Consider the following 26,236-nt stretch of genomic DNA (forward strand, 5'->3'; position numbering starts at 1 on the left):
ATAGACTTCTAGAAAGAGACCTTCTAAAAACGTTAAAATGTATTACTGGCACGCGAAACCTTAAATTAGAGTGACTAAATGAAGACTCGGCACAGCACTTCTGCAAGGCTGCCGACCCCGGGTTTAGCTAATCCGTGGTCTTAAAGAGGAAGAATTGCAGCTTGACTCTTGGGTGTTTTGCCTCTCTGTTCTTAAGGGGGAAATAGCCAGAGTGTTCATGGGGGAGGGAGCTCATGGCTTCACACAGGGCAAGAGAATTTTCTAATCATAGAATCAAAAGGTTGGAAGGGACCTCACGAGGTCATCTAGTCCAACCCCCTGCTAATCATCCCTTTGGTGTCAGATTATGAGCTCAGCTCTAAAAGCTAATGTCTGGTGTAATGGCGTTGATCACAAAGAAAACCTACTTTCCTAATGCAGTGGGGAGAAAGCCATGGCAGCACACTGTGATACAGAGTAGCACCTTGGAAGGATGGATAGGCACAGAAGTGGATACTGCTACCAGCAGAAATTTCCTATAGACAGATTTGACATGGTAAGCAAGCATGGGCCTTGCACGGATGGACTGAGAAAAGTGCTGAGTTACAGGAACCTCAAAGGGGTTCCAAGTACCACTGAGTGACATTTTCCATAACAGAATTATTTCAGGAGACTCAGATGTTCTATGCCAAAGCCTTGCACTTTATATCTAAATACCCTAGGGATAGATTTCCATCTTCCACACGGTCCCTTACTCACCTTGAGGATTTTAACTACTACTTTTTCATTATTTGTGATGTTGATGGCTTCAAACACTTCGCTGTATTTGCCCCGGCCTAATTTCCGAACTAACTGGTAGTCATCTTGATTTCTGTGAAGAGATAAAGGCACAGAGTCCCCAAAGAGCTCAGTCGGTCCTTTTTCATTCACAAAATTATCCCTCTACAAACATCAGCTCTCTGCCTCGTCTTTTATAAAAGCTAAGTAGTATGGCTGACTGGACTCCTCTTTCTAAAATAAAGGATCAAAGACTGATAGAGAAATGTGGAACCTCACTTTTCCACCTCAATACAAATGCAACCCAGGTGAGTAATGACCAAGAGTAGCTGCCATTTGATAATTGCCTATTTGTAATGACCCTGGTCTCCAAGTAGTTCCTCCTCAGCAGGAGTTCCTCCCCCCTACCCCCCAAAAAAACCTTCATACCTGGAGACCTTGAAGCAGTCTCATCAAGAGAGGTCAAGGACTGAAGGGACCATGTAGACAGCTACCCTCACACAGAGAGGTGACCCCTCATGTTCAGGGCTGAAGAACATTGGGAGAGGAGTGTAGGAAACCTTTCATTGTCATTATCTGTTTTGCATCTTTTCTTGGATAGGGGATTTATTTCCCGGGATGTCACAAGAACCAAGTTCACTTGAACTGATCAGCAAAAAGAATGAGGAGTACTTTGTGGCACCTTAGAGACTAACAAATTTATCTAAGCACAAGCTTTCGTGGGCTAAAACTCACTTCATCGGATGCATGCAGTGGAAAATACAGTAGGAAAATATATATTACACAGAGAACATGAAAAAATGGGTGTTGCCATACTAACTATAATGAGAGTAATCAGTTAAGGTGTTTCTCCTCCAACAAGTGACAAGATAAAACCAGTACCCAATCTTTTCCTTGAGTGAAGGGCTGGGAAAAATGATGTGTTTCAGTTGAGACCACCCCAATACGTTTGTTTGGTCCTTCTACCACAGACTTGACATGTATGACTTCCATGCACATCACAAAATCTAACAGACTGTTAACATCAATTAAAATTATTAAGGGAGACAGCACCAAAAGTGCTATAAAACCTGTTTAAAATGGACTGAGTCTGGGGCACTGCTTATGCTCAGAAGACAACGTGTATTTCAGAGTCAAGCACAGGAAGGGCCTACACAGCCCCGATGCTACTATATAAAAGCAGAAATGCTGCAATATCGGCTGGCACCAATGCTGTCTGAATCTTGGGAGGTTTTAGTTCTAAGCTCAATTTAAACACTCCATTCCTTTGAATTAAATGTACAAAACTTCTCCAGACCCTTGCAGAGAGCTGACCAATGAGACTGTTACAAAGTGATATACACAGAGACACTGTAAAAAAAAAAAAAAAAAAAAAAAAAAAAAAGTCTCTTCTATTATCACCCAGTTTACAAAGGTATCTTGCCACCTTTTCAGATTATTCACCCAGAGCTAAGATCTTAGTTTCTCCATCACTACTGAAAATCAACTAGACTAAAGGAAGGAGGGAGCTGCTCAAAGTTTTCTTATACTGCTGTGGTTTTAAAATAATGACAAGAAAATCTTTCAGACATTGAAGGGACACTGTGCTATTTCTACAATTGATGATAAACCTTACAACCCTAACGTACACCATTCATACTACAGTACTGGCAAAATGCAAGAAAAACCTTAAGTATTATAGGTGCTCGAACTGATAGCTTCCCACACACCACTCAGCCAGATCCAACAAGAATCAGCCCCTGCCCAGCACAGTCAATACAAAGTGCAGACACTTACCCCCATTCGACAACATGTGACTCATAGTCCCAGTACTCTCGGGGTCTGTGCGTGTTTACATCAGTGTAAACTCTGGCCCTGCTTGGCACGGGTCCTGACATGTCGGACAGGTTGCTGGATGGGGTTATATTAGGTGTTTAGAGTTCTGGTAGCCTCTGATCTCAAAACCCGACACAGGGTGAAGGCCTTGGATGGGCCTTTGGTTTTTCCCACTATAGAAACAAAACGAACAAAGGTTAAAATCTCAAGGCAATATTAAAATGTTTAAGTTAATCATTAAAAGCTGTCTAGCAGAACTGGAAACTGGCCATGGCCGGAGATCATTCCTCAGGGCTTGAAAAACGTATTTGCTTGCTCACCCTGAGTAAGTGGGAAGGAGTACTACCCCATCCATTTTAGTAGATTCAAAATTTCACTTTAAAAAAAAGTTTTCTAACTTTCATGGTTGCAAATGGGAATCAATGCAGCGTGGTCTGAATCTGCAGACAAACTCCTAGTTCAGCCATGTTCTGAAAGCAACAACATCCAACTCCTTAACCCTCCAGTAGAGAAACAATTCTCAAATCACCGTGTGTTGAAGAGCCCAATCTACTATATCCACATTACGAGATGACGTATATGACTGGAATACACCACTTATTTGTAATGCAGTGATAAATGATGCTGCATAATATAGGGGGATGATGGGCGGATTGACAAGTTTTCTGGAGTAGAAAATTATAAAATATTTTGTAAAAATTATCAATATTTTGTATTTAAATATTTCAATCTGTACTTATAATCGTGTGTATCTAAGAACTATAAATGCATTGGGGCAAAAATAGCCTATGATTTTGTTCTCTGAAGTGCAAATATGCATGAAAGAAGAGGGTTAAACATTTCTTTTCAGTCTCCCCTGTCTCTATGCTTGTTTTTTATTAAACTCAAGCCCATGAGTTTCAACCCGATTCCAGTCTAATCTCAGTTATTTTATGTTCAGAAAATTAGTTTGCCATCTACAGCCAAAATACCAGGGAAAATGGTAAAAAAAGCGATGTTTAGAAATGAAAGACCTTTTGGGCGTCTAGAAACACTTCTTGCTTTGGCCCAAGAGATTGGTATTCAGAACAGAGACCCTCAAAGAGGTCTTCTGTTGATGGGGCATTTCAAAGTGGTGAGAGACTTACCCAGCATATATTTAGTAAACACTGTCTCATCTTATCCCAGCTATTGTGAGTACAACCACTCAACTAAGAGCAGACAACCCTTGCCCAAAGGGATCCCTACCCTACTTTAAAATAGTTTGCTACTGATTTTTCCACATCCAACAAATCCTAAATCTGCAAAAAGCAAAGAAAAAAAAAGTCACAGAAAGTCAAGACTTGTGGACGTTTCACTGATCATTCAGCAGTTTTATACCATCTAGAGTGAGAGCTCCTCATGGAAGAGATTGCGGCTTTTTTACCTCTAAAGCATCTAAAACACTGTGGATGCTATGTTAATGAACAAAAATATTGATGCTTAGTGTCCTAGTCAACAATCCTGCAGTAAAACAAATCCTTCTCTACTGCTTCCCAGTGCTTGTCATCTGTAATTTACTCCATCTCCTCCACCAAGAACAGACATAAATCCAAGCATTTTATCTGGACTAACATGTAGGAGATTGCTTTTATGACCACATATATCCATTTTGTGGAATGGAAAGAATCACTGGCCTCGAGTCACTGCTGTTGCTTCTCCATGCCACTTAAGGAATTAGCTAGAAACTAGATAAACAACTTCTCTCCAATTATGTATTTAGATAAAGGTTAATCACTTCCATAAGAGCTCCCGTACCTTGTGTAAAAAAACCCTTGAAATCTGCTTCAGAGCAAGGATCCTTCCATATCTAAGCTGGAAAGTTTATTCTGACCACAAATCTCTTTGAAAAGGCTTGCGTCAAACAGAAATAACCAGACTTCGTAATATAGCTTACTTACTCTCTCAAGAAATAAAAATGTAAGTTTAGTAGATTCAAAACACGCCTAGGACCTCAAATGCAACCTAACAGCAACAAAGTTACTGAAGTCAGCCCAACACTCCTTTGAATATTTTTTTCTATTTTGTGGTGTAAAACTTTTCCAACTTCCTCTTGTTCTGAGAAATAGCGGAGAAGAGTCTATGTTCGTATTCTTCTGCACAGACATCCCAACACTGACATCCTCTACACACAAAACCCAGCTTTGACACATTAACTTAAGATCAAACAAGATACACCTCTACCTCGATATAACGCTGTCCTTGGGAGCCAAAAAATCTTACCATGTTATAGGTGAAACAGTGTTATACTGAACTTGATTTGATCCACCGGAGTGCGCAGCCCCGCCCTCCCCGGAGCACTGCTTTACCGCCTTATATCCAAATTTGTCGTATCCAACCCCACCTTCATGAGAGAGATCCAAATTTGTGTTATATCGGGTGGCATTATATTGAGGTAATGGTGTAGTAACAACAGCCAGTCTCTTGGTCCTCATGCTTTTAAGGGCTCGGCACATACCTTAGGGCTTGCCTACACACAAAAGTTGTACTGCTTTAACTTTACTTGTATAGTTAAAGCAGGACATCCCCAGTGTTCATGTTGTTATATCACTATAAAGGTGCTTATACCTGTGGAGCTATTCCCATATAGGAAAAGGAATAAACTATACCTGTATAGGACACTTTTATATTGATGTAACTGTGTCCAGACTAAGTGCTGCATCATTAAAAACCTGCACCTGGCCGACAATTATTCCAGTACAAGAAGTGTGTAGACATGGCCTTAGTAAGACTGATCATTGTGAGCTACCCAGAGTTTTAAGCATTGGTTTGAAACTATTCTCAATAACTTGTGACTGATCGCTGGGGCCTGCTGCATTAACTAGAGGAAATTCTACAGGCAGAGGAAAATAATTTTGATCACTTGACCATAAAAAGTTAAGACTTCAAATCTGATTGTCCTACAAGAAAATGTGGCTCTCAAAGCTGTCTCACATTCAAATGATTGTCTGACAACACTGCTCTGCATCTTGCTTGTTAGGAATATTGCAAACAGTTTCTCATGTTCTCGTTTTTAGTGTGACTCTCACTGAGTGTTCAGTTAAGCTTTGCCCTTGCTTTAATGTCAACTAATGCCACTGTAATAATCAGTCAGAATGAGTCACAGACTAACTTCAATTCCAAGGAAAAATTTTAATATTTAAATGTTATGGGTAACTGCCATCCATTCTGAAATCTAGACCTGAACACACAGCATAACTAGTCTACTCCTCCACAAGGGCCACCTACTGTTGTTAAATGCTCATGAAATGGTCTCAGCCCAGAAAACTTAAAATATCACCTAAAACTGGGCTGAAGATCGTGACTGATTACTCTGATCCTCAGGCAAAATGGAATTGTCCATTGTAAGGGTAAAGCTCATTTGTGCAGAAGATAGCTCTCTCAGGAGCTGGTCCAGTATGGTGGAATGAACCTCAGTACCACCTAACCCACCACAAACCTCACCACCTTTTGCCCCAAATGCAAGGCATGCTTTGACCTTGCCTTTGGTAATACAAACACAGCAAAGTGTACATATAATCCATTAAAAAAAATCCCACACAAGATCTCCTTGGTAGGAGGAAGGGAGAAAGTCATGCAGGAGAGACACTAGTCACATTGCTGAATGCACTTTTGGAAGGCGCACAGATCCTATGGTACTGGGCATGGTACAAACCTAAAGAGACTAGAGTCATGATTATTCCTAGAACAGATACCAATGCTCATGATCTTATAGCAGTATCCATAAATTAATAGCAGCTCTCACAAGGTTATGAGCAAATTTAGAGACCACAAAGCACCTACAGCTTCTCAGATGGAAGGCTCTATAGAAGTGACTAGTATTTATATGCATCACAGGTGTGCATTACAGATACTCACCCTTCAGAATCATATTAAGTGAATCCTGGGGTTTGCAATCCTACATTTCTTCCCTCCTAAAGAGGGAGATAATTCCTGTATCCTTGCATATCCTCACCCCTTCAACTCAAGGGGTGAGGCAGCACACTTACTTAAATCGGGGGCGCAGGGGGGGACACGAGGTTATTATATGGGGGTCGCGAGCTGTCAGCCTCCACCCTGAAACCCTTGCACTAAGAGGCTTGCTATGTGAAAGTGGTCACCAATACAGAAATTTGAGAAACATCGGTTTAAATGGTCCCACATAAAAATCTTTGCTAGCTTCAGAAAACAGTTTTGGAAAAGAAGACAGCTGTATTTCAGAATGGTCCACAAACCACTCCCCCCCCCCCACAAACCCTTAGAAGTGTACTATTTAAATTGTACAGTCAGAGGTAGAGATTTGTCTCTTCCTTTGTGCGGAAGGCACCTAGATCAGAGTGGGCACAATCTAAACAATTCAACCATGTATGTGCTGCAGCTTACACCTTGCCCCTTACAAAAACCACAGGCCTCTATTAATATTTTGTAGTCTAAGTGTCTACTGAAGTAATAGCTCCACTGGTCAATCAGCGACCAATAAAAAGGGAACAAAGAATACCTGGGAAATTACAGGTCTGCCAGCCAAACTTTGATACCTGAAAAGACACTGGAACAAATTATTAAATGATCAATTTGTAAACACCTACAGGATAACAGGGTGGGAAGAAATAGCCAACACGGATTTATCAAGAACAAATCATGCCAAACCAACCTAATTTCCTTCTTTGACTGGGTTACTGGCCTAGTGCAGTGTCTCCTCCACCCCTCCTTGGGGCAAAGGGACAAGCATAGGGTCAGAGCCGGAGGTGTGGGGCTGGTAGTGGAGCCCTGGGCGTAGGAGCCCAGGAGCTGAGCAGCATGGTGCTTCCTCCCCATCCACCATGGGGGTTGGCCCAGTTCCCTGCTGTGTCCCCCTGAATGTTCTTCAGCACCCCCCTAGGGGACAAGCCCCACAGATTGGGAACCACTGGCCTAGTGGATGGGAAAGAGCAGTAGATGTGACATCTTTATTTTAGTAAGGCTTTTGACACAGTCCCACGTGACAGTCTCAAACAACCTAGGAAATATACTCTACATGAAGTTACTATAAGTTGGGTGCAAAACTGGTTGAAAGACCATATTTAAAAAGTAGTTATCAATCGTTTGCTGTCAAACTGAGAGGCTGTATCTAATGGAGGCCCACAAGGGTCAGTACTAGTCAATATTTTTACAAATAACTCAGATAATGGAATGGACATATCCTTATAAAATACATGCATAACCAAGAGGGGAGGAGTTGCTATCATTTTGTAGGACAAGATTAGAATTCAAGACAACCTTGACAAATTGGAGAACTTGCCTGAAATCAACAAGGTGAAATTCAATAGAGAAATGCAAAATACTACACTTAGGAAGGAAGAATCAAATGCATAACTACAAAGGATGGAATAACTGGCTAGGTGGTAGTACTGCTGAAGAGGACGGGGGGTTGTAGTGGATCACAAATTGAATATGAGCCAATCGTATGATGCAGCTGTGAAAAAGGCTAATATTCTGGAATGTATTAACAGGAATGTCATACGTTAGATACCGGAGGTCACTGTCCCACTCTACTCAGCCCTGGAAAGGCCCCAGTTGGAGAACAGTCCAGTTCTGGGTGTCTCACTTTAGGAAAAGAGTTGACAAATTGGAAAAAGTCCAGAGAAGAGCAACAAAAATTACAGAAGGTTTAGAAAACCTGACCTACAAAGAAAGAGTAAAAAACTAGGCATGTTTAGCCTTGAGAAAAGAAGGCTGAGGGGAGCTTTGATGAGAGTTTTCAAATATGTTAAGGGCTATTATAAATAGGACCGTGATCAACTGTACTCCATGTCCACTGAAGGTAGGACAAGTAGTAATCAGCTCAATCTGCAGTTAGGGAGATTTAGGTTAGCTATTAGGGAAAACTGTTAAACTATAAGGATAGTTATGCACTAGAACAGGTTACAAAGGAAGGTTGTGGAAGCCCTATCATCACTGAAGGTTTATAAGAACAGGTTAGACAAACTCCTGTCAGGGATGGTCTAGGTATACTTGGTCCTGCCTCAGCACAGGAGGCTGGACTACATAACCTCTTGAGATCCCTTCCAGCTCTACATTTCTATGGCTTTATCAACAAGCCTTGCACAGCACCCTGACGCATGCTAAATTTAGGTTGGGACACACAACCAGAGAGACAAGTCCCAGAGGTATAGACCCGCCACAGAGAGCATTCCATCCCCTGCCCTTAATAGATGGCAAGCCAACTGCAGAAAGCAATTTACTATGTAAGGACAAAGGGAAAGGTAATTTCTCAGGTGACTCTTTTGGACTTTGTACAATGTAACTAACATCCTGAGCTATACCCAGAAACAAGCAAGTAGAATCTGTTCTCTGCACTGGTTAGGTGCTCGTAGTGGCTCATACATAGGGCTCCTTACCAAATTCACCGCCATAAAAAACACATCACGGACTGTGAAATCTGGTTGTTTGTGTGCTTTTACCCTACAAATTGGGGGTTCTGACCCAAATGGGAGTTGCAGGGGGAGTTGCAAGGTTATTTTAGGGGGGTTGCGGTATTGCCAACGCAGAGGTAAGGGTGGCAATACCATACCATGCCATCCTTACTTCTGCATTGCTACTGACGGCGGCTTTGCCTTCAGGCTGGGATCCTGGCCAGCAGCCACCCATCTCTAGCTGTCCAGCTCTGAAGGCAGCGCTACTGCCAGCAGCAGTGCAGAAGTAAGGGTAGCAATACTGCAACCCACCCCTACAATAATCTTGCGACCCGCCCCCCCGCCCCCACACCACACTCGTTTTTGGGTCAAGATCCCTATAATTACAACACCGTGAATTTTCAGATTTAAATAGCTGAAATCATGAAATTTATGATTTTTAAAATCCTATGACCATGAAATTGACCAAAATGGACCATGAGTTTGGTAGAACCCTACTCATATCATGGGCTGCAGCATTTTGCTGTAACTGCAACATGCAGGTGCTTTTTAAGTGTAACTCCAAGTAGAAGTCATTGTGATAATGCAGCCTCAAGGTTACAAAGGTGTGCATCCTCATCGCACTGAATCACAGATATGATTGAAGCCTCCAATAAAATGTAGAATAAAGACACATTTACTGGTGCATTTCAGAGCAGCTCAGCTGAGTGGGCCTGGAGCACCAACTGAAAATCTCTAGCAGGAAAGAGTATTATGCCCTTGCAACAAACTAATATTACTGTAGAAAACTACCCAGCAGTCATCTAAGGCCTAAGGCCATGAGTGTGGCTCTGCATGACCTGCACAACTAGAAATTAGGAGTGCAGATAGATGGAAAAGCCCCTGAAGTGTAATTATACACCGCAAGAATCCAGACCTTTACTAAAATGCACTTAGTATACTGCAATCTATTAAGATCGTACGTTTCAAGTCAAAACTTTCGTTTTTATTCATTCCCTTGCCCTGCTCCCTCCCAGCAGAGGGACAGTGACTTTCAATTCATGCAACTAAATAGCTAAAGTTAGAAATCTAGCTGGTTGGATGTACAGAGATGCAAGACTAATTAGCAATGTTTCAGCTGGTTAATTTTCTAATTTGAGATTATTTATATTATCGTACTGCCTAGGAGCCCAGCCACTGACCTGGACCCCATTGTGCTCAGCATTGTACAAACAGAACAAAAAGAGAGTCTCCCCCAAAGAATTTACAATCCAAGTATAAGACAAGACAGATGGAAACAAAGATTTGGGGGATGGGGAGGCGAGAAGGAAAAAATGAGAAAATATCAGTCAGCATGATATGCAGTGGTCTCTACACACCAGCAATCTAGTCATTGTCAAGTTTTGTAGGCATAATAGCAAAGGAGAGTTTTCTAGTAATACTCTTTGGAGAACTAGCTGATTCTAATCTAGTCTAAACTGACTTGGCTGTTTTAGTTTGAACTCGTACAGGGATTTAAATATCAATAAGAATTTTAGAGTGCTCCATCTGGTCTAGCTTCTTCTAGAAGAACAATTTCATCATTTTGTTGAAAAAAAAGTGAGTCTTACTAGTCAAAGACAGGACAAATTTCACAGTAGATGGCTTCCTAAGTCATGTAATAATAGCCTGACACAGGATGTACAATATGAAGAACTCCTCTAAAAAGGCACCTCAGAAAACCATCATCCACCACTCACTGGAGATTCCCCAACAATTCCACACAAACTTCTGGGACTGGAAGGATAAATATGTATTTACCTCCACAGTTCTATACGAGGAAGAATGAGAGAATTTGACAGTAGTGGTCATTTTTTATTTTAAATGTAACATTACTTGCATATCATCTTCCATTTCCTTTAAAACCAAAAGTGACCAGCACTGTCAAGTCTCTCATCCCTTTTGATAAGAAATGTGTTGTGGGTGGCTTGGGGAGGGTTAATCTCAAGAGGCAAAATAAGATGGTTTAAGTTCCTGGCCAAAATGTACTGATACCAACATGATTAGGCAGTCTGGTAGGTGGAAACATGCAAAATACAGTTCAGTCCATAGCTGTGAGGAAGAAAAGTTGCACTATGGATAATTCAAACAGCTGAGTTGTACCTAGGTCAAATGAGTGTAATGACCTGGTTACAAAACCACAGTTACACTTGTAGTGTGGATAGAGCCTATATGTAGCATGTGACTTGTTTATTTCTGCATGAATGCTATCATCTCTACTTCCTCCTGCCATCATTTATGCTCTCAAATCTGGGTGGACACACCTCCCTTCAAACCAAACAGCAATGAAGCCAACAAAAATGAACTAAACATTCAGTATGTCAAAAAAAATGATGGGAAAAAGCACAAGACAGAACAGAGGCCCCTGTCCACACCATTTCTGACCTGTGATTGTGTAACAGATTAAAAGGCATTATCAAAGTGGTCACAAGCAATAAAGTAAAGTTTGTTTCCACACAGCAACTTTCTAGCCTTAACAATCTTGTTTGTGCAGCTGCACATACCAAACTGCCTGACAATACTGTTCATTTAGGGAAAATTTAGCTACCATATAGTGAATCTCAGAGACTAGAGTACATGGAGGAAATGCAGTGTGGTACCAAGGGGAGTGCATTGTTCCATGTCCAGTACGTCCTACTGCACACAGAGCTAGGAGAAAGAACGAACCACCAAACTAGTCACATCAATGTGTTGGGGATAAGGGGGAGGAAGACTGGGTCATGTCCACATTTCAAAATACAATGTGCGCTGAACTGGTTACAGGAAGTCAATCACGTGCCAGAGCCAACCATGACAGTTAACTGATTCAACACAAGATGTAGCATGAACAGGGCCTAAAAGCAACAATGGTCACTGCTCCTGGTTGCGACAGGTATTTGAACTCCCTAATCTTCAGCAGAAACGCATGTAATACCGAAAAGACAGACACATGGAACCAAGTACCAGCAGCTGGATTACTCTAATCTACAGTTCACATTACTATCTTCACCAGATACTAAAACAAAACAAACAACATGCATCTGACAAGTGGGTATTCACCCACAAAAGTTTATGCTCCAATACATCTGTTAGTCTATAAGGTGCCACAGGACTCTAGCCATATGGAATGGAAATCTATCAACCTTGTTGCTTTTTACAGATCCAGACTAACACGGCTACCCCTCTGATACTTAAAACAAAATACAAAATTGTCATCCTGCCCACAGACACAAAACACATCTTGGGGCACTAAGCACTGCAAAGCAAGGAAGCCAAGTGTCACCAAAGCAAAGCATCAAGTACTTGAGGCCCGTAGTAATGCACTACAACTCTGAGGAAATCTCAGCACCTCTTCATAAGTGGTGGATGTAACATTGATTTCTAAAGATTTGGAGAAGGCCCACCTCTACCACAAACATGGTTTAAGTGAGAATCACAGTTTTGGGTTTCTAGGCAATGCTGTATTGGAGTTCAGACAAACTGTGGTTAAAAGAGGGGTGAAGGAGGAAGAGTCGGGCTTTAGAAAGATTAACGATTGTTCAATACTACGGATTTGTCTACATGGGGAAACTGACCAGCATTGCTATAGCAGCATAATTCAGAAAGATTCTGCAATAGCTGTAATTCCCAGGTGTGAACACTATAGTGGAAACTGCTACAGCAGTGGTCTCAAACTGTGGGTCATGACCCCGTTTTAATGGGGTCGCCAAGGCTCGTGTTAGACTTGCTGGCACCCAGAGCCAAAGCCCGAGCCCAAGGGCTTTAGCCCTGGGTGGTGGAGCTCAGGTTACAGGCCTCCAGCCTGAGGCTGAAGCCCTTGGGTTTCAGCTTTGGCCCCTTACCTAGGGCAGCGGGGCTTGGGCGGGCTTAGGTTTTGGTCCCCCCTCCTGGGGTCGTGTAGTAATTCTTATCGCAAGGAGATCATAGAATATCAGGATTGGAAGTTCCTCAGGAGTTCATCTAGTCCAACCCCCTGCTCAAAGCAAGACCAATCCCCAGACAGATCCCTAAATGCCCCCCTCAAGGATTAAACTCACAACCCTGGGTTTAGCAGGCCAAAGCTCAAAACCACTGCAATGAAGTTTGACAGCCCCTGCGCTATAACTATGCTGGTCAATTTCCCCATGCAGACAAACTCTTAGAGACCATTTGAAGTTTTCCTAACAAAACTAACCAAATTGAGAATGGACTTATCACTATTTCATATAACATCCTTACTGGAAGTACCCCACAGAACTTAATTTATCCTATACAGAGTAAAAGCATGAGACCACAGTTAAATTAAATATGAAGTGTATAATTGATTATTAATTGTATTAGAGTAGCAGCTAAAGGCACCGATCAAAGATCAGAAGCAATTGTGCTAGGCACCATGCACATTACAATCCTCTTTTCTATACCTATTAAAGGATTAAATCAATTCTCTAACGTTCAAGTCAGTAACAAGATGCAAACAGTATGCCATCTCAAGAGCTTGACTCTGTAGGTTAGGACACAAGAAATGGAGCTCACCTCTAGAATGATGAGAAAGCTGAGACTGAGATGCTTAACATTCTATTTTAAAAAAAATTTTGCTTAGTTTAAGCCAAAGTTAAATTAGCCATATATTTTTTTTTTTTTTTAAAAAAGACAGACTGATAGCTTTTAAAATCTGCTCTCATTAATTTCAATAGTAAGCCGCTCATATCAGAGAAGTGTTTTCTAAAGGGTGGTATACATTAACACAACAAAAAAGTAATATTAATTAATAAGATGTGTGTCAATTCCTGTGTGTCAATTTACTTCAGTAGAAGAATTCTATACAAAATGTCAGCAAAATATAGCTGCCTATGAGATACCAGCACCCTTCACAGTTCTGGAGACTGTTTTGAAAAGGCACTTTGTATATTTTATTGAGAGCGTAGCTAAATTATGGGAATGCATTTCCTTTTCAGTGGAAGTTCTTCTAGCACCAAGCTCTCCTTGCAGAAAATTCCAAGCATAAGATTCTTCAGGGCCCTACACCTAAAACAAGTGTCACACTGAGTCTGAGTGCTTACATTGACACTAAGTGAACTGGAAGCCAAGAACTTCCCAGAAGACTGGTGGCCTGAGGAATGTTGCAACAGCTAACTCCTGACCTTTCTAAGTGTATAAATAAGATATCCCTGGACACAAACATCACTAAACAGTAACAATCCATAGAGTGGGTAGTAGAAGCACGGCTTCACTACTTCCACCAGCAGCAGAATATTACCAGAAAGCTACGAGTTTATCTCGACAGAGCACTGCTGAACTCTTTTCAATAGTATGTCATATGACCATTACAGAAGATGACCCAGTTATAAGAGCCAGACTAAGCTGGCAGAAAATGTCTCTAGAGGAACACGATGAGCACTGACGAGATTATCCAGTTTTTAAAAAATTATTTCTTGTGGCTGCCTGTTGCCCCCAGAGATCCAGGGAAATCTTCCCCTCACTTCATTATCCCTAGAAAGTGCATATACCAAACAGGTTTCTCTAAGAAAAGAACTAGAGCAAAGGCTGATTACTCAGATGGGTCCAAAGGCTTTCCACTCACTCCTACTTTCCCTACATAAGCTCGTTAACAGCTGTAATTGTAGCAGTGTTCATGCAGCTAGGAAAGAAAACAGCCTGCTCATTCTGAAATACCACTTTTTACCAGGTATCAGAGAGGTGCAAAATGATGATGAATCACCCTCCTCCCTCAGGTGGCCTAAGGAGCAAGAATCCTTTCCAAACCTGCATCTATTTGTCTACCACACCACGGGGGGGGGGAATACTCTCTTTCAGAATTAAGGTTTAGGTCCATCTCTGAAATAACCAATGTTTAAAGATGTCCAGTGTAGTTACTGGAAACATCCTAAAAGCAGTTGACTTACATACAAACTGCCTGTTGTTATTCCCTTTCCTCTAACCTCTGCCTCTTTGTCTGGCTAACCTCAACTGTGGGCTCCCTGGAATAGGGACTGTCCTTGTGTCTGGAAAGGGCTTAGCGCAAAGTGCATGTTACTCTAAATAAAATAGCTAGACACACTGTAGATGACTTCAGGGAAGCCTATCTGGTCAAAAAGAAGGCAGTCTTTCCTGCACTCGGTACTCAAAAATCCCATTCTTAACCCTAAAACAGAAGAATTAGTGAATGCTGTGGTATACATTACAAACAAATTCACTTTGGCAATAGGGACTTGGTTTGCATATCTACAGGATATGGGAACTCCAGCAATCTGAATTTTTCATAATCCAACTAGAAATGGAAATGGCTTGGATTTACCAGGACTGGTGTTTTGCATCTTTTTTTCCAGGAATCCATTTGCCCATTAAAGGGATGTCAATTTAAAAATAAAATCAGTTTTTAAAATCCAAACAAAACATTCTATTGAAATTCAGAGATTAAAAACCCAACCCCGATAGACAAGATGTTTACGTTTAGTCCGAGGTGGCCAAACCGTGGCTCACGAGCTGCATAGGGCTCTTTTACAGTTAAAGTGTGGCTTGTGGAGCCCCCCACGCCTCCCTCCCATTCTCCACCTACCAGACTTGTGGGGGGACCTCTGGACCTGTGCCTTGTAGTGGGGTACGGGCTTCTGCCCAGCAGGGAGGGAGGTCACGGGGCTTCAGCCCTGCAGAGTGCGCCTGGTGGGGGTCAGGGCTTCAGCAGGAGCAGGCGTGCCCCGGTTCTTGAACTTCTGAAGAGTGTCATATGCAGCTCGGAAGGTTAGTAAGTTTTGCTACCCCGGTTTTGTTCTTCCACCACTGTTGCCTCCTGAGCTACATTTTGAGCCAAAGCTATCCTTCCAGTTTCCTTTTAAATGGTTTGTGATGCTCAGCTGTGGAGAAATGAGGAGTCAGATTTTATAAAGCCTGAAACTCTCTCTGTCAACTCAGGCAACAAGAGAAGAGTTTGCAACTTAAAAGAAAATGTGACCAAGCCTTTATAACTGGAAATGACAGGAAAGTTTAGTTCAGAAATTGGTAGTAAGTCTCCCAGAGTAATTCCAGCATTAGCACACTCTCTAAACTGACACTGAAGGCACTAAAGATACCACGAACACCCTAACAGGTCAATGGCTCTTCTGCTGAACAGTCAAAGCTGTATCTGGACATAAAAGAGAGTCATCCCATTAAAATGGAGCAGCACAGTTTAGTGGACAATGCACAGGACTGAGAACCAGGAACACCTGCGCTGTAATCTCATACTTGACGCTAGCTTCCTCAACAGTCTAAGTTTTCTGCTTTTGTTCTGCCATCTGTAAAATGGAGAAAGTACCACACCTGACAGGGGTGCTCACTGAGGCAATTAATCTGCTGATGTTTACAGACAACTTTATAAGGGCTACACACAGATCCCTCCAATGGTCCCCAATTTATCTGGGCAACTATCGCATGCAAAACTTGTGTAAGTATTGGCAGTGACATATGCAACCTGGCCCAAACAGCTGGGAACTAGGCCTGCAACAGGAGGCTGCTAGTAGCCAGGAGGTTTCCTTCCACACTCTCCCACTCCATGCCCGACAAACACTTTATGCAGGCTGTTGACTTGGGATGCTCTCCCTCCCACACCCCAAAAAAAGTCTCACCTGATCCTCTCTTAAATATTAAGGCTAGTTCTGTGCATTGCAGTGTGCTCACAGAAGTCAGTTACATTAGAGCAGTGATACTCAAACCTCAGTGATTCAGGAACCAAATTAGCAATCAACATTACCAAGAAGAATCATAGTGTGAATTGTTCATTTACCATTTTATTTATATAATTCTCACAGCAAAATGACCAAGTATTCTACAATTGGTTAACATTATAAAAGCATCTTGATTGGTTAATAATTAAATCGCACTGTGTTTTACTATCAAGTGCTGCAAAGAGCCACAGAAGACATTAAAGAACTGCTTGTGGCTCCTGAGCCTCCATCTGAGTCTCACTGGATTAGAGGAAGGAAAACTGTCTGGATTTGTTTCATAGACCCAAAAACTCTAAGACCTGTTCTAGATTAAGTCTACTGAATTATCTCAGGTTCCCAAGTTCTGCAGAGGCATCTATATCACAACTAAAAGTCCAACCCCAAGTATTCTCATTAAAGCACAGGCTTTCTCTGGAGTTCACAAAGCAAAGCCACAGCTATTTTAACAATTTTTTTTTTTTGGTTTGTTTTTAAAGTTTTTAACTAGCCCATGTATTGGCAGAGTTGGAAAATACCACCACCACCAAAAGGAAAAACATCTCACTATCTGGAATTTTCTCCTCAGGAAATCCTCATGGCTGTCTGTTCCTGTCAAGTAGGTAATACTTGTAAACTTTGTTCAACAGAAAATTTGTGGTAACCATCAGAAATTGACAGAACTGGATGGCAAGACAAGTGACTGCAAGTCATTTCAACAACATTCAGGCAGCATCAGGAAAGAAACTAAGGCAGGAAAAGTTTGTGCCACTCCCAAATCCTAAAGCAGGAGATGCAATACATAAAAATATTTTCACCCATACAAACCTGATACTTGAACTTCAGAGAAGTTTATATATAAATACTATAAGGGGAGAAAAACAGTCGTGGTCCACATAAATCAGAGTTTGTTAAATGCTAGCTATTGTGTTACTAATACAGTATAAGAAAAGGCTGCCCTGTATAAAAATTATTGTTAGACAGGGCAGCTCTCAGACAGAGTGGGCAATTGAATTATATCCACTGAGGAATGCATCACATGATAATTCTGCATTTCATACCAGCACTTTTGAAGACAACTAAATCCACAAGACTAGCAGTATTCAACAGTCATTACAACTCGGTAGGGATATGAATGCTGAAGTCCATCCTTAGCATATAAAATATTAAAACAAAAATAAAAATCACAACTGTCAATTGCTGTTCTAAGGAGAATCTGTCCTCCATCTTGGCAACATTCTTCATACCTACTAACTAAGTGAATCCAACTGCCTCAGGTTCATTTATTCTGAAAATAGTACCAAAAAATGTATATGCCTCTGTCAAGAGGGACATACCTAAATGCCCTAAAAAAGTAGACTATAGTGGAGATCGCACTGCTGTTAGCAGTGACCAACCTCATAAGTCAACTTGTTCTGAACACCCAGGCATCTCACTAAAGTGGAAGTTGAACTCCCTTTTGTCAAGGTTCTCATACTCTGCAGCAAACTGAACCTAAAATCTGAGAGAAACACGGTGGGTTAGGTAGTATGTTTTATTGGACCAACTTCTGTGGTTGAAAGACAGGCTTTTGCGCTCATACAGTGATCTTTTTCAGGACTAAAGAAGAGCTCTGTGTAAGCTAAAAAGCTTGTTTCTTTCAGCCACAGAAGATATTACCTCACCCACCTTGTTTCTCTCACATCCTGGGACCAAGATGGCTACTACCACTCTAAAATCTGTGGCACTCTTGTGGTAGATTAAAACAAAGAAAGGAAATTTTGGCGAATAAGGTTTTTGTTGAATGAAAGTTAAAATCAGTACAGTGGCTCCTGTTTTTAATATTAAGCTCAATGTGTTCTACAGTATCCTCACTATTAGTTGTCAATATAAGCTAAAGAATTTTGTACCAACCACTCATAACTACACTGTAGAAGTCATCAAGGAAGGCGACTCAGGTTTTGGCAATTATGTATGGTGCATTTGGCACCAAGGGAGTTCATAGGAGGCAGTTTCCTTGTAATCAAAACTAGATGATCATTGTGATGAGACTAGATCATCATAATGGTCCTTTCTGGACTTAAAAATCTAGGAGTTACTTCTCACTATAAAGAGCTCAGCCCCACCACAAGAGCCCCATAAGCGGGACAAGTTAACATAAGCAATTCACTATCATTGGATAAAAAGAATGACACATCTGATAATCCAGAAAGATTCCCATGCCTCCCTAGAGATAACATGAAACATGGAAACTAATCACACCTCCACTCTGTCACCTACTCTTACTCCTTTCACATCCTCATTTGGTTAACACACTACTCCACTCAGTGCACCCCCTCTATCACATCCTTAACACTCAAAGCAATTTCTTCTTCTACCCTGAGAAAGTACTTTTACTACAATTTTTGCCTGCACCCCAGCCCCAAGAGTTCATCTTCATTCTCAATTCACACACCTCCTGATTATGAAGTGGCAACCCTTCCCCGTCACTATAGCCCTCATCTCCATTGCCCCAGCCCCATCCTACAATCTAAAGTCCCCACTTTGATCACACAACTGCAGATGGTCTAATCCCTTTTCCACACATCCATATTCCCCCAGGATCTACTCCTCCCCTCATTTTTATTATATAACCTTAACTTATGTTTCACCCCAACCAAAATGTATTTTCCTGTTTTCTCCATGAAATACTTCCCCTCCATATCAGCAATTTCACTACCCTTTCTCCATCCAGGACCTAGTTTCCTTCAGTTTACTACATCTAATCCTGGCCGTACTAGATCACCTGGTTCTCCACTGATGTCAAATTCCCTTCTCTTTTTACCACAACCATTGCCAGGACACATTCCCAACCCCACTGCAGATTCACCTCCTTGTTTTGGAATTCTCTTTATAACCTCCCTCAAATCATTTTTAGGATTAATACCTTCCCAGAACAAACCACCCACTCCATTATGGGATTATACTTGAAAGAAAGTGATTCCTCTTCAGAGGACACATCCTACTTAGAAAAATACAGTCAGAAGAAGTTTATACTATCAGCACCCCAAGAGATTTGCACCTCCGCATGCCAAGATTTTGGAGGATGTAGTTTCCACTAATGTGTAGAAAATATCAAAACTTGTATCTACCCCTACTTATCTACCCACCTCTAAGCTGCAAGGGAACAGATCCCCTGACCTCCACCCCTCAAAGGGCCACACCCCCACCTCAGAGCTGGGAAGAAGTCCACCCTCACCTCTTAGGCAATACACCCCTCTCTGCTACAGGTGTGAGAAGAGGTTGACACCTAACTGTTCAAGGAACAGGTAGGACCTCCATCACCACAGGGAGATGTAAACCCACCCACCTCACAGATCCATCTATCCCCAAGATAACTATGAAATGAAGTTTGCCTCTTTGTCAGATGTGTCTGTCTCAACAGAAGAGGGATATATATACTGGATAGATGTTTGATACTTACCTATTACAGATGTCCATGGTCTGTGCCAATGGAGCCAAACACCCAACCCATGGGCTAATTTTGCCTGCCTCAGGTATTACATGGCCCCATAAATATCTGATTCTGCATATTTCAAGTGGTTTTTTTTTTTGAAGAGTATATTTCTAGCACCTATGTCTACAAAGACAGTCTTCTAAACATGAACTGAGGGCTTGTCTACACTTGAAATGCTATAGCAGCACAGCTGCAGCTGGGCCACTGTAGTGCTGCAGTGTAGACACTACCTATGGTAAAGGGAAGGGTTCCCCTGCTGGCGCAAGTAATCCACCTCCCTGGGAGGTGAGAGCTAGGCTGACAGAAGAGTTTTTCCATCCACCTAGAACTATGTACACCAGGGTTTGGTCATCTTAACTATGCCACTCAGGAGTGTGGATTTTTCACACCCTTAAGCAATGTAACTGGGTCAATATAATTTTTTAGTCTAGACCAGGCCTGAGTATAAACACCTGCAAAGCTGATGTGTTGTCTCCAGGTGTCTGCAAGTAGCCTGAAACAGCAACTGTAGGAGAGATGTGAACTATTCCCCAGTCATCTCAATTGGGTGTTGACTCTTAAGCTGATTATAACACTTTATGGGCCACTTTTTCCAAATAATTTAGGTTGTGTTGTGAACCAAATTTGCACAGTTACCATATTTATGCGAACAAATCTGGTAACTACATGTGAAACGAGCATAACAAAAGAGAACAGGGTAGTGTGGTCCTAGCAGTGCCCTCCACCACTTACTCTGCACTAAATGATGTGGATTACAACAGTAATTTTCTTGAGCTCCTCAAACCTGCATCGTGTTCTAATAGTGCAAAGCCCTGCACCACTGTAGAGTCCACTGCAGTCAATGGGACTCCACATGGGCACAGAGGACTGCACTACTGGACCTTGACACAAGATCAGGCCTTAAAAGTTTAGCTAACATTTTAGGAGCATATTCCATCATCAGCCTTTGCATAAATCTCCCATTGTTTCCAACACTGGCTAGAAAAATGTATGTGGCCTAAACATTCTTACCCAATTGGTCCTCTTTAAAAAAAAAAAAAAATCACATGCTTGAGCAACAGTGATATAACTTGCTATTCCAACAGAAGTATTTTGAACCAATTTTCAGCTGAGGTGAGAAGAGCAGTGATAAGAGCTTTCTTCAGGACATAAACCCCTGCCATCCACAGAGCTGTGAAGAGACTGGCCAACCACAGCTTCAGGGGCAAGAGCGCACTCCCAATGACGCTAAAAGAAGAAAACAGCCTATTTCACATGGGGAGAGGATATACTCCTCTGATAGCATTAGGCAGAGACGGACCCTTCCTCTTCCCGCCCCTCATCGTGGTGGAGCAAGACAGATCCTCTCACTGTTAAGGGGCGTGGGGAGGACACTACCTCTCCCGGGGGTACATACCTTGCCAACAGAGCTGGGATGGGGGGGGGGGGGGGGGGGGCTGCTCTTCTCCAGGAAGATATAGACCCCCACCCACTTCCACCCCCCAGAGAACCGAGGCCTCCCTACTCCTCCCCCCCGACAGAGCGAAGAAGCGGCCCGCCCCCACCCATCGGGCAGAGATGGGAAGGGGCTGGGCCCCTCTCCCCGCCCCCCCATCCCTACCCCCTAGCGGGGCCGGGCAGGGGTAGGCCCCTCCTCTGCAGAGGGAAGGAGGATGAGCCTCCCCTCAGGGACCCCCTCCCCGCTCAGGGCCCCCCCCGCGGCCCCATTCCCTGTCCCCTCCCTGCCTCGGGGGTGGTCCCCGCCCCGCCGGGCCCCGGGAGGAGGGGTCGGGTCCGCCCGGCCCGCCGGTACCTGAAGCGACCGCCGCTCTGGCCTCCCTCCCCACCGGCCTCACACAGACAATATGGCGGAGGCACAAGGCTCGGCAGCCAGCCGCAGGGACCAGAGCGAGGCTGGCCGGAATAGGAAACCCGGCCTCTCCCCCAGCTCGCTACGTGCTGCGGCGGCAGCGGAAACTGGGAACGCGAGACAACGGGGTCAGCCGAGCGCACGCCAGGAAGCCACGCATGCGCAGTATGAGACATTACGGCACTGCCTTCTGGGCATTGTAGTTCTCTTTCCTTCACGGGCGCCCTCAGGAGCTTAGGGCTCAGCTTCTCTATTTAGCCAGACTCTGGCGTCACGAGACTGAAGTGGCAGCATGTTGCATGGGCATCCTGGCAGGGCAGTGGCGGCAAAGCAGTCAGCATCGATTATGTCATTCCAAGACATGAACTCGCTGCGTCAGAAAGTGATGGCGTCAGACCAGAATATGATGTCGACACAACAGTCTGACGATGTCATATCAGAATATGATGTCAGCGCCACAAAGCATGATGATGTCAGGTCAAGCCCACCGCAAAGTGATAATTGCCACTTCAGAATGTTCCGATGGCACATGCAATAGTTACAGAGTCACATGCAATGTTTCTTTGAAACTGCTTTGTAGGTTGGAGATGCTGTACTGAAGCAAGGTGGTGCAGTGTTGAAATGGGATTTGAATGGAATGTTGCGTTGTCATGAAAAACATCATATCACACTGATCGTTTCTGCAGCCCAAGTGTTCTGTCAGGATGTGTCGGTGAGCAAGCTAGAAACACAGAACTTGCCCTATAAAACGTGACTCTCTGGTTGACAATACTGTTTATAATTTTCTGTTCTTCAAAACTACTTTTGGCTCCGGTCCTGCAAAGACTTATGCATGTGCTTAATTTTATGCACGGTGATCAAGCTCCTAAAACTGCAGGTGTATAAATTTAGGCCCCGGCATAAGTCCTTGCAGGATCAAGGCCTTTCCTGGTACATTCTTGTATCATCTTTTGCAAAGTGTATGGAGGGGGGAGGCGTTTTTTGTCCTGTTTCAACTGTAAAAAAATGCAAGTGTAAAACATAATGATGTTAGTCACCATGTTTTGATTTTATTTGCCCCATCCCCACCCCACCCCACCCCACACACATGCATATTCGGATAAACTCAAAAAGCAACTTGGATTTAAACTTTCTAATATGGCTTGGTGCTAGATCTCTAGGAGGAGAGTGTCCCAGTGCCAGAAGTTAACTCCCACCCAAGTTCCACCATGATATTGATCATTATTTTAAAGGCTTTTTTTCAATTGTTTCAGATTTTTATGTACTTATTTGTAAATTGTAAACAAGCTTTGTCCAATTTGTCACTCTTCCTGGATTTCCAGGGCTATTCGCAGTGTTATTAACAGTCTCAGCAGCCAGGACTCAGAGGTAGACTTGTATATTCCACACTGCTTGATGAAACCCTTGAAAGGAATTAGGTATCTGTTTAAATGATTGTCCATCTCTTGCCCAAATACGCGTCTGCTACTGTAAAATAGGATACAGCCTTTAAATCTCATGAGATCAGCCCAGTCATTCCCTTAGTCTCTGCCCTTGTTGGGAGAACAGGGCTCTGTGTAGAAATGGGGTGGGGCATTCCATAGGCTGTGGGAAGCACAGATGGTTCTTTAAAAGTTTTTTTTTAAAACAGGACATCATCTCATGGGGCCATGGCCATGAGAGAGCAAAATATTCTGTTCATGGAGTCTGCCACCAGGTGGCAAGTTTGAGCTATGGTTCAGAAGCTGTTACTAATCCAAGCTGTACATTCTTCCCAAATATTTTTTCTCTGAATGGATGTTCAGAGAGCTGTCAGGTCTCTGCAGATGCTTTTGTTGCAGCAGGGGGACACTCCCAGACATTTGGGGAAAATGCATGGCCCAGCAAAGTCAGCACATACCTACCTTTCACCTCAAAGGGGGAACTGAGATTTAAAGTGAATATTCCTATAAATACCCAAGTCCTTGCATAATTTACTGATGTGAGCAGACCCATTGAAGTCAAACATGTTTTTTTGTTTGCAGGATCAGGGCCTGAATCTTCTCTCCTCATTGCAAAAACTGTCATAGAGCTGGCATTTTCTGCTCAGCAGGGATCCACTATGGACTGCAGAAGGGCTGAAGGCCAAGATAAAGGTACATTGACTCAGACTGGGGACGGGGGAAGACTTGAAGAGTAGAGGTGCTGTGGGCCTGTTTGATGTAGATTGGCAGAGGAGTGAGGAGAGCAGGACTGGAATAGTAGAACTTTTGTTGGCCAGGATTGAGAGATACTGGCGCTAGGTGGAGGCTATGATGGTTCTCGGGGTATCCTGGACTGTGAGTCAGCTTGTTACCCCATGATTCTAGCGAGACGTAGGCCTTGCCCGTGGTGACTGGGTGTCTTCTCCCTACACCCCCAGCCTGTTAGCCACTCAAGCACTCTCCTCTGGGAAATGCAGGTTAACAATTGGTGCACCCCAGTCCCCAAGTCCCTTTCTCCTGTGATGTTCTGCACCTGACATTGATAACTCACAGAAATCCCAGATCCTCTGCCCCACAAGGAGCAGTGTACTCTAGTTACTAGTTTTACCTTAAATCACTGCTCCTATATAATGCACAGCACTTGTGAGCACTCATAATAAAACAAAAGTAGGTTTATTTAAGAAGGAATAGAGCTTCAACTGGAAACAAGAGACTGGTAAAAACAAATGGTTACAATACAAAAAACCCTATAGAATGCACACTAGGGCCTACGGTTATGAATAGTTACCTTTCCTAGCTAATAAAGTAGGTTGCAAAGCTGGCTGGTGTCTTAGGAACCAGGAACTAAACTTTTGATTAAAACACCCCCATTGTACAAGATGTTTCTTCAGTGAATGCATCCAGGGTGCCTGTCTCCGCTCAGGGTTATACTGAAAAAGTCTTGTCTCTGTTCATAGACAGGGTGAGCGCTCTAGTCTGTTGTAATGTTCCCTTTTTATCTCCGACTGGTTTCAACTGTTTGCAGCTGTCTCTGATGGTTTTCCTGTGATAATCTTGGGATTGAACAAGACTGGACAACTAAGGCTTGCATTACATCACCAGCTAAACAGGGAGGGGTGACAACTCCCTCCTGCTTGAATGGCCCATCACTGAGATATGATAGCCCCTGGTGACTAACTTTAATTATAAATAACTATAAAGCAGACTTTCCATATACTTACATTGTCCTTAAATATCACCTGTACACACACCTCACAATGATTCTGAGTCTTGCCAAGTTATGAACTTTCAGTGGATACCTTACGTGTTACTCTTTATGGATAAATGCCCTGGTTTAGTGAGTTTGTCAGGTCTGAGACCAGAGTTGCTTAGAAAGAACTGGGGACCCTTTGCCAAGGTGCCAGTGTGTCCCAGAGCTGGAGTAAGACTGGTGGAGTGGCTGAGCTGTGTATGGTATGCTTGTAAAGTGCCTGGCCACATTGGGTACAGATGCTCCCTGTGTTACGCAAACCCGACTTACACAAACCCGCACTTACGGAAAAAGTTCCATTAAGTTCCTTAAGCTTTTTTTTTGTGTGTGTAATTGTTGTTTATATGTCCCTGACTTACGCAAAATTAGACTTACGCAAGGCGTTCCGGAACAGAATGCTTGCATAAGTCAGGGAGTGTCTGTATATCTAGACTGCACACTAAGCCTGAGTCTGTGGGAGCCGATATTTCCCAGTCCATGCTGAGCATCCACACTGCATTGTAAACCTGGGTTTATAGCTGCTGGGCCAAGGTCTCACAGCCAGGCTCACTCATCATACTGCACTACACTGACCTTCTGAATTGGGTCTGCTGCTTGACCTGTGTCCACACTGAAAAATGACAGGGCTTGGACCTGAATCTCAGCAGGACTCAAGCTCTGACCCACTCCCTAGAAGGGTCCTAGGACCAGGGTCCTGAAAGCTTGCTGACCTGAGTCGGACTGATTTGTGTGCAAACAGAAGCGGCCCTTGGACACAAACCTGAGTCAGAGCCTGGGCTTAGTGTGTGGTGTAGACACACCGACTGGGTCTGGCTGCATCCATCGTGACCAGCGCTCACGAGGTGGATTACTTGCGCCAGCAGGGGAACCCTTCCCTTTAACATAGGTAGTGTCTACACTGCAGCACTACAGTGGCCCAGCTGCAGCTGTGCTGCTATAGCATTTCAAGTGTAGACAAGCCCTCAGTTCATGTTTAGAAGACTGTCTTTGTAGACATAGGTGCTAGAAATATACTCTTCAAAAAAAAAAACCACTTGAAATATGCAGAATCAGATATTTATGGGGCCATGTAATACCTGAGGCAGGCAAAATTAGCCCATGGGTTGGG

At 43.1% G+C, this 26,236-nt stretch overlaps 1 protein-coding gene across 2 annotated transcripts in view; it reads right to left on the bottom strand.

The window, feature by feature from the left end:
• Positions 1-22,075, bottom strand: part of CSNK2A1 (casein kinase 2 alpha 1) — a 34,772-nt gene extending 12,697 nt beyond the window's left edge. Inside the window, exons 1-4 of one of the 2 annotated variants that reach the window (XM_032766416.2) lie at positions 21,880-21,956; positions 21,099-21,314; positions 2,533-2,744; positions 739-850 (exon numbers count right to left, since the gene is read on the bottom strand). In XM_032766416.2, coding sequence (XP_032622307.1) covers positions 739-850; positions 2,533-2,633 — 213 coding nt within the window. In that variant the 5' untranslated portion in view covers positions 2,634-2,744; positions 21,099-21,314; positions 21,880-21,956. Of the gene's footprint in view, positions 1-738; positions 851-2,532; positions 2,745-21,098; positions 21,315-21,879 lie in introns of both variants that reach the window. The other variant, XM_032766415.2, reaches the window with a different exon arrangement.
• Positions 22,076-26,236: the final 4,161 nt, after the last annotated feature.

This window comes from Chelonoidis abingdonii, chromosome 14, assembly GCF_003597395.2.
Source record: "Chelonoidis abingdonii isolate Lonesome George chromosome 14, CheloAbing_2.0, whole genome shotgun sequence".
Lineage (NCBI taxonomy): Eukaryota > Metazoa > Chordata > Testudines > Testudinidae > Chelonoidis > Chelonoidis abingdonii.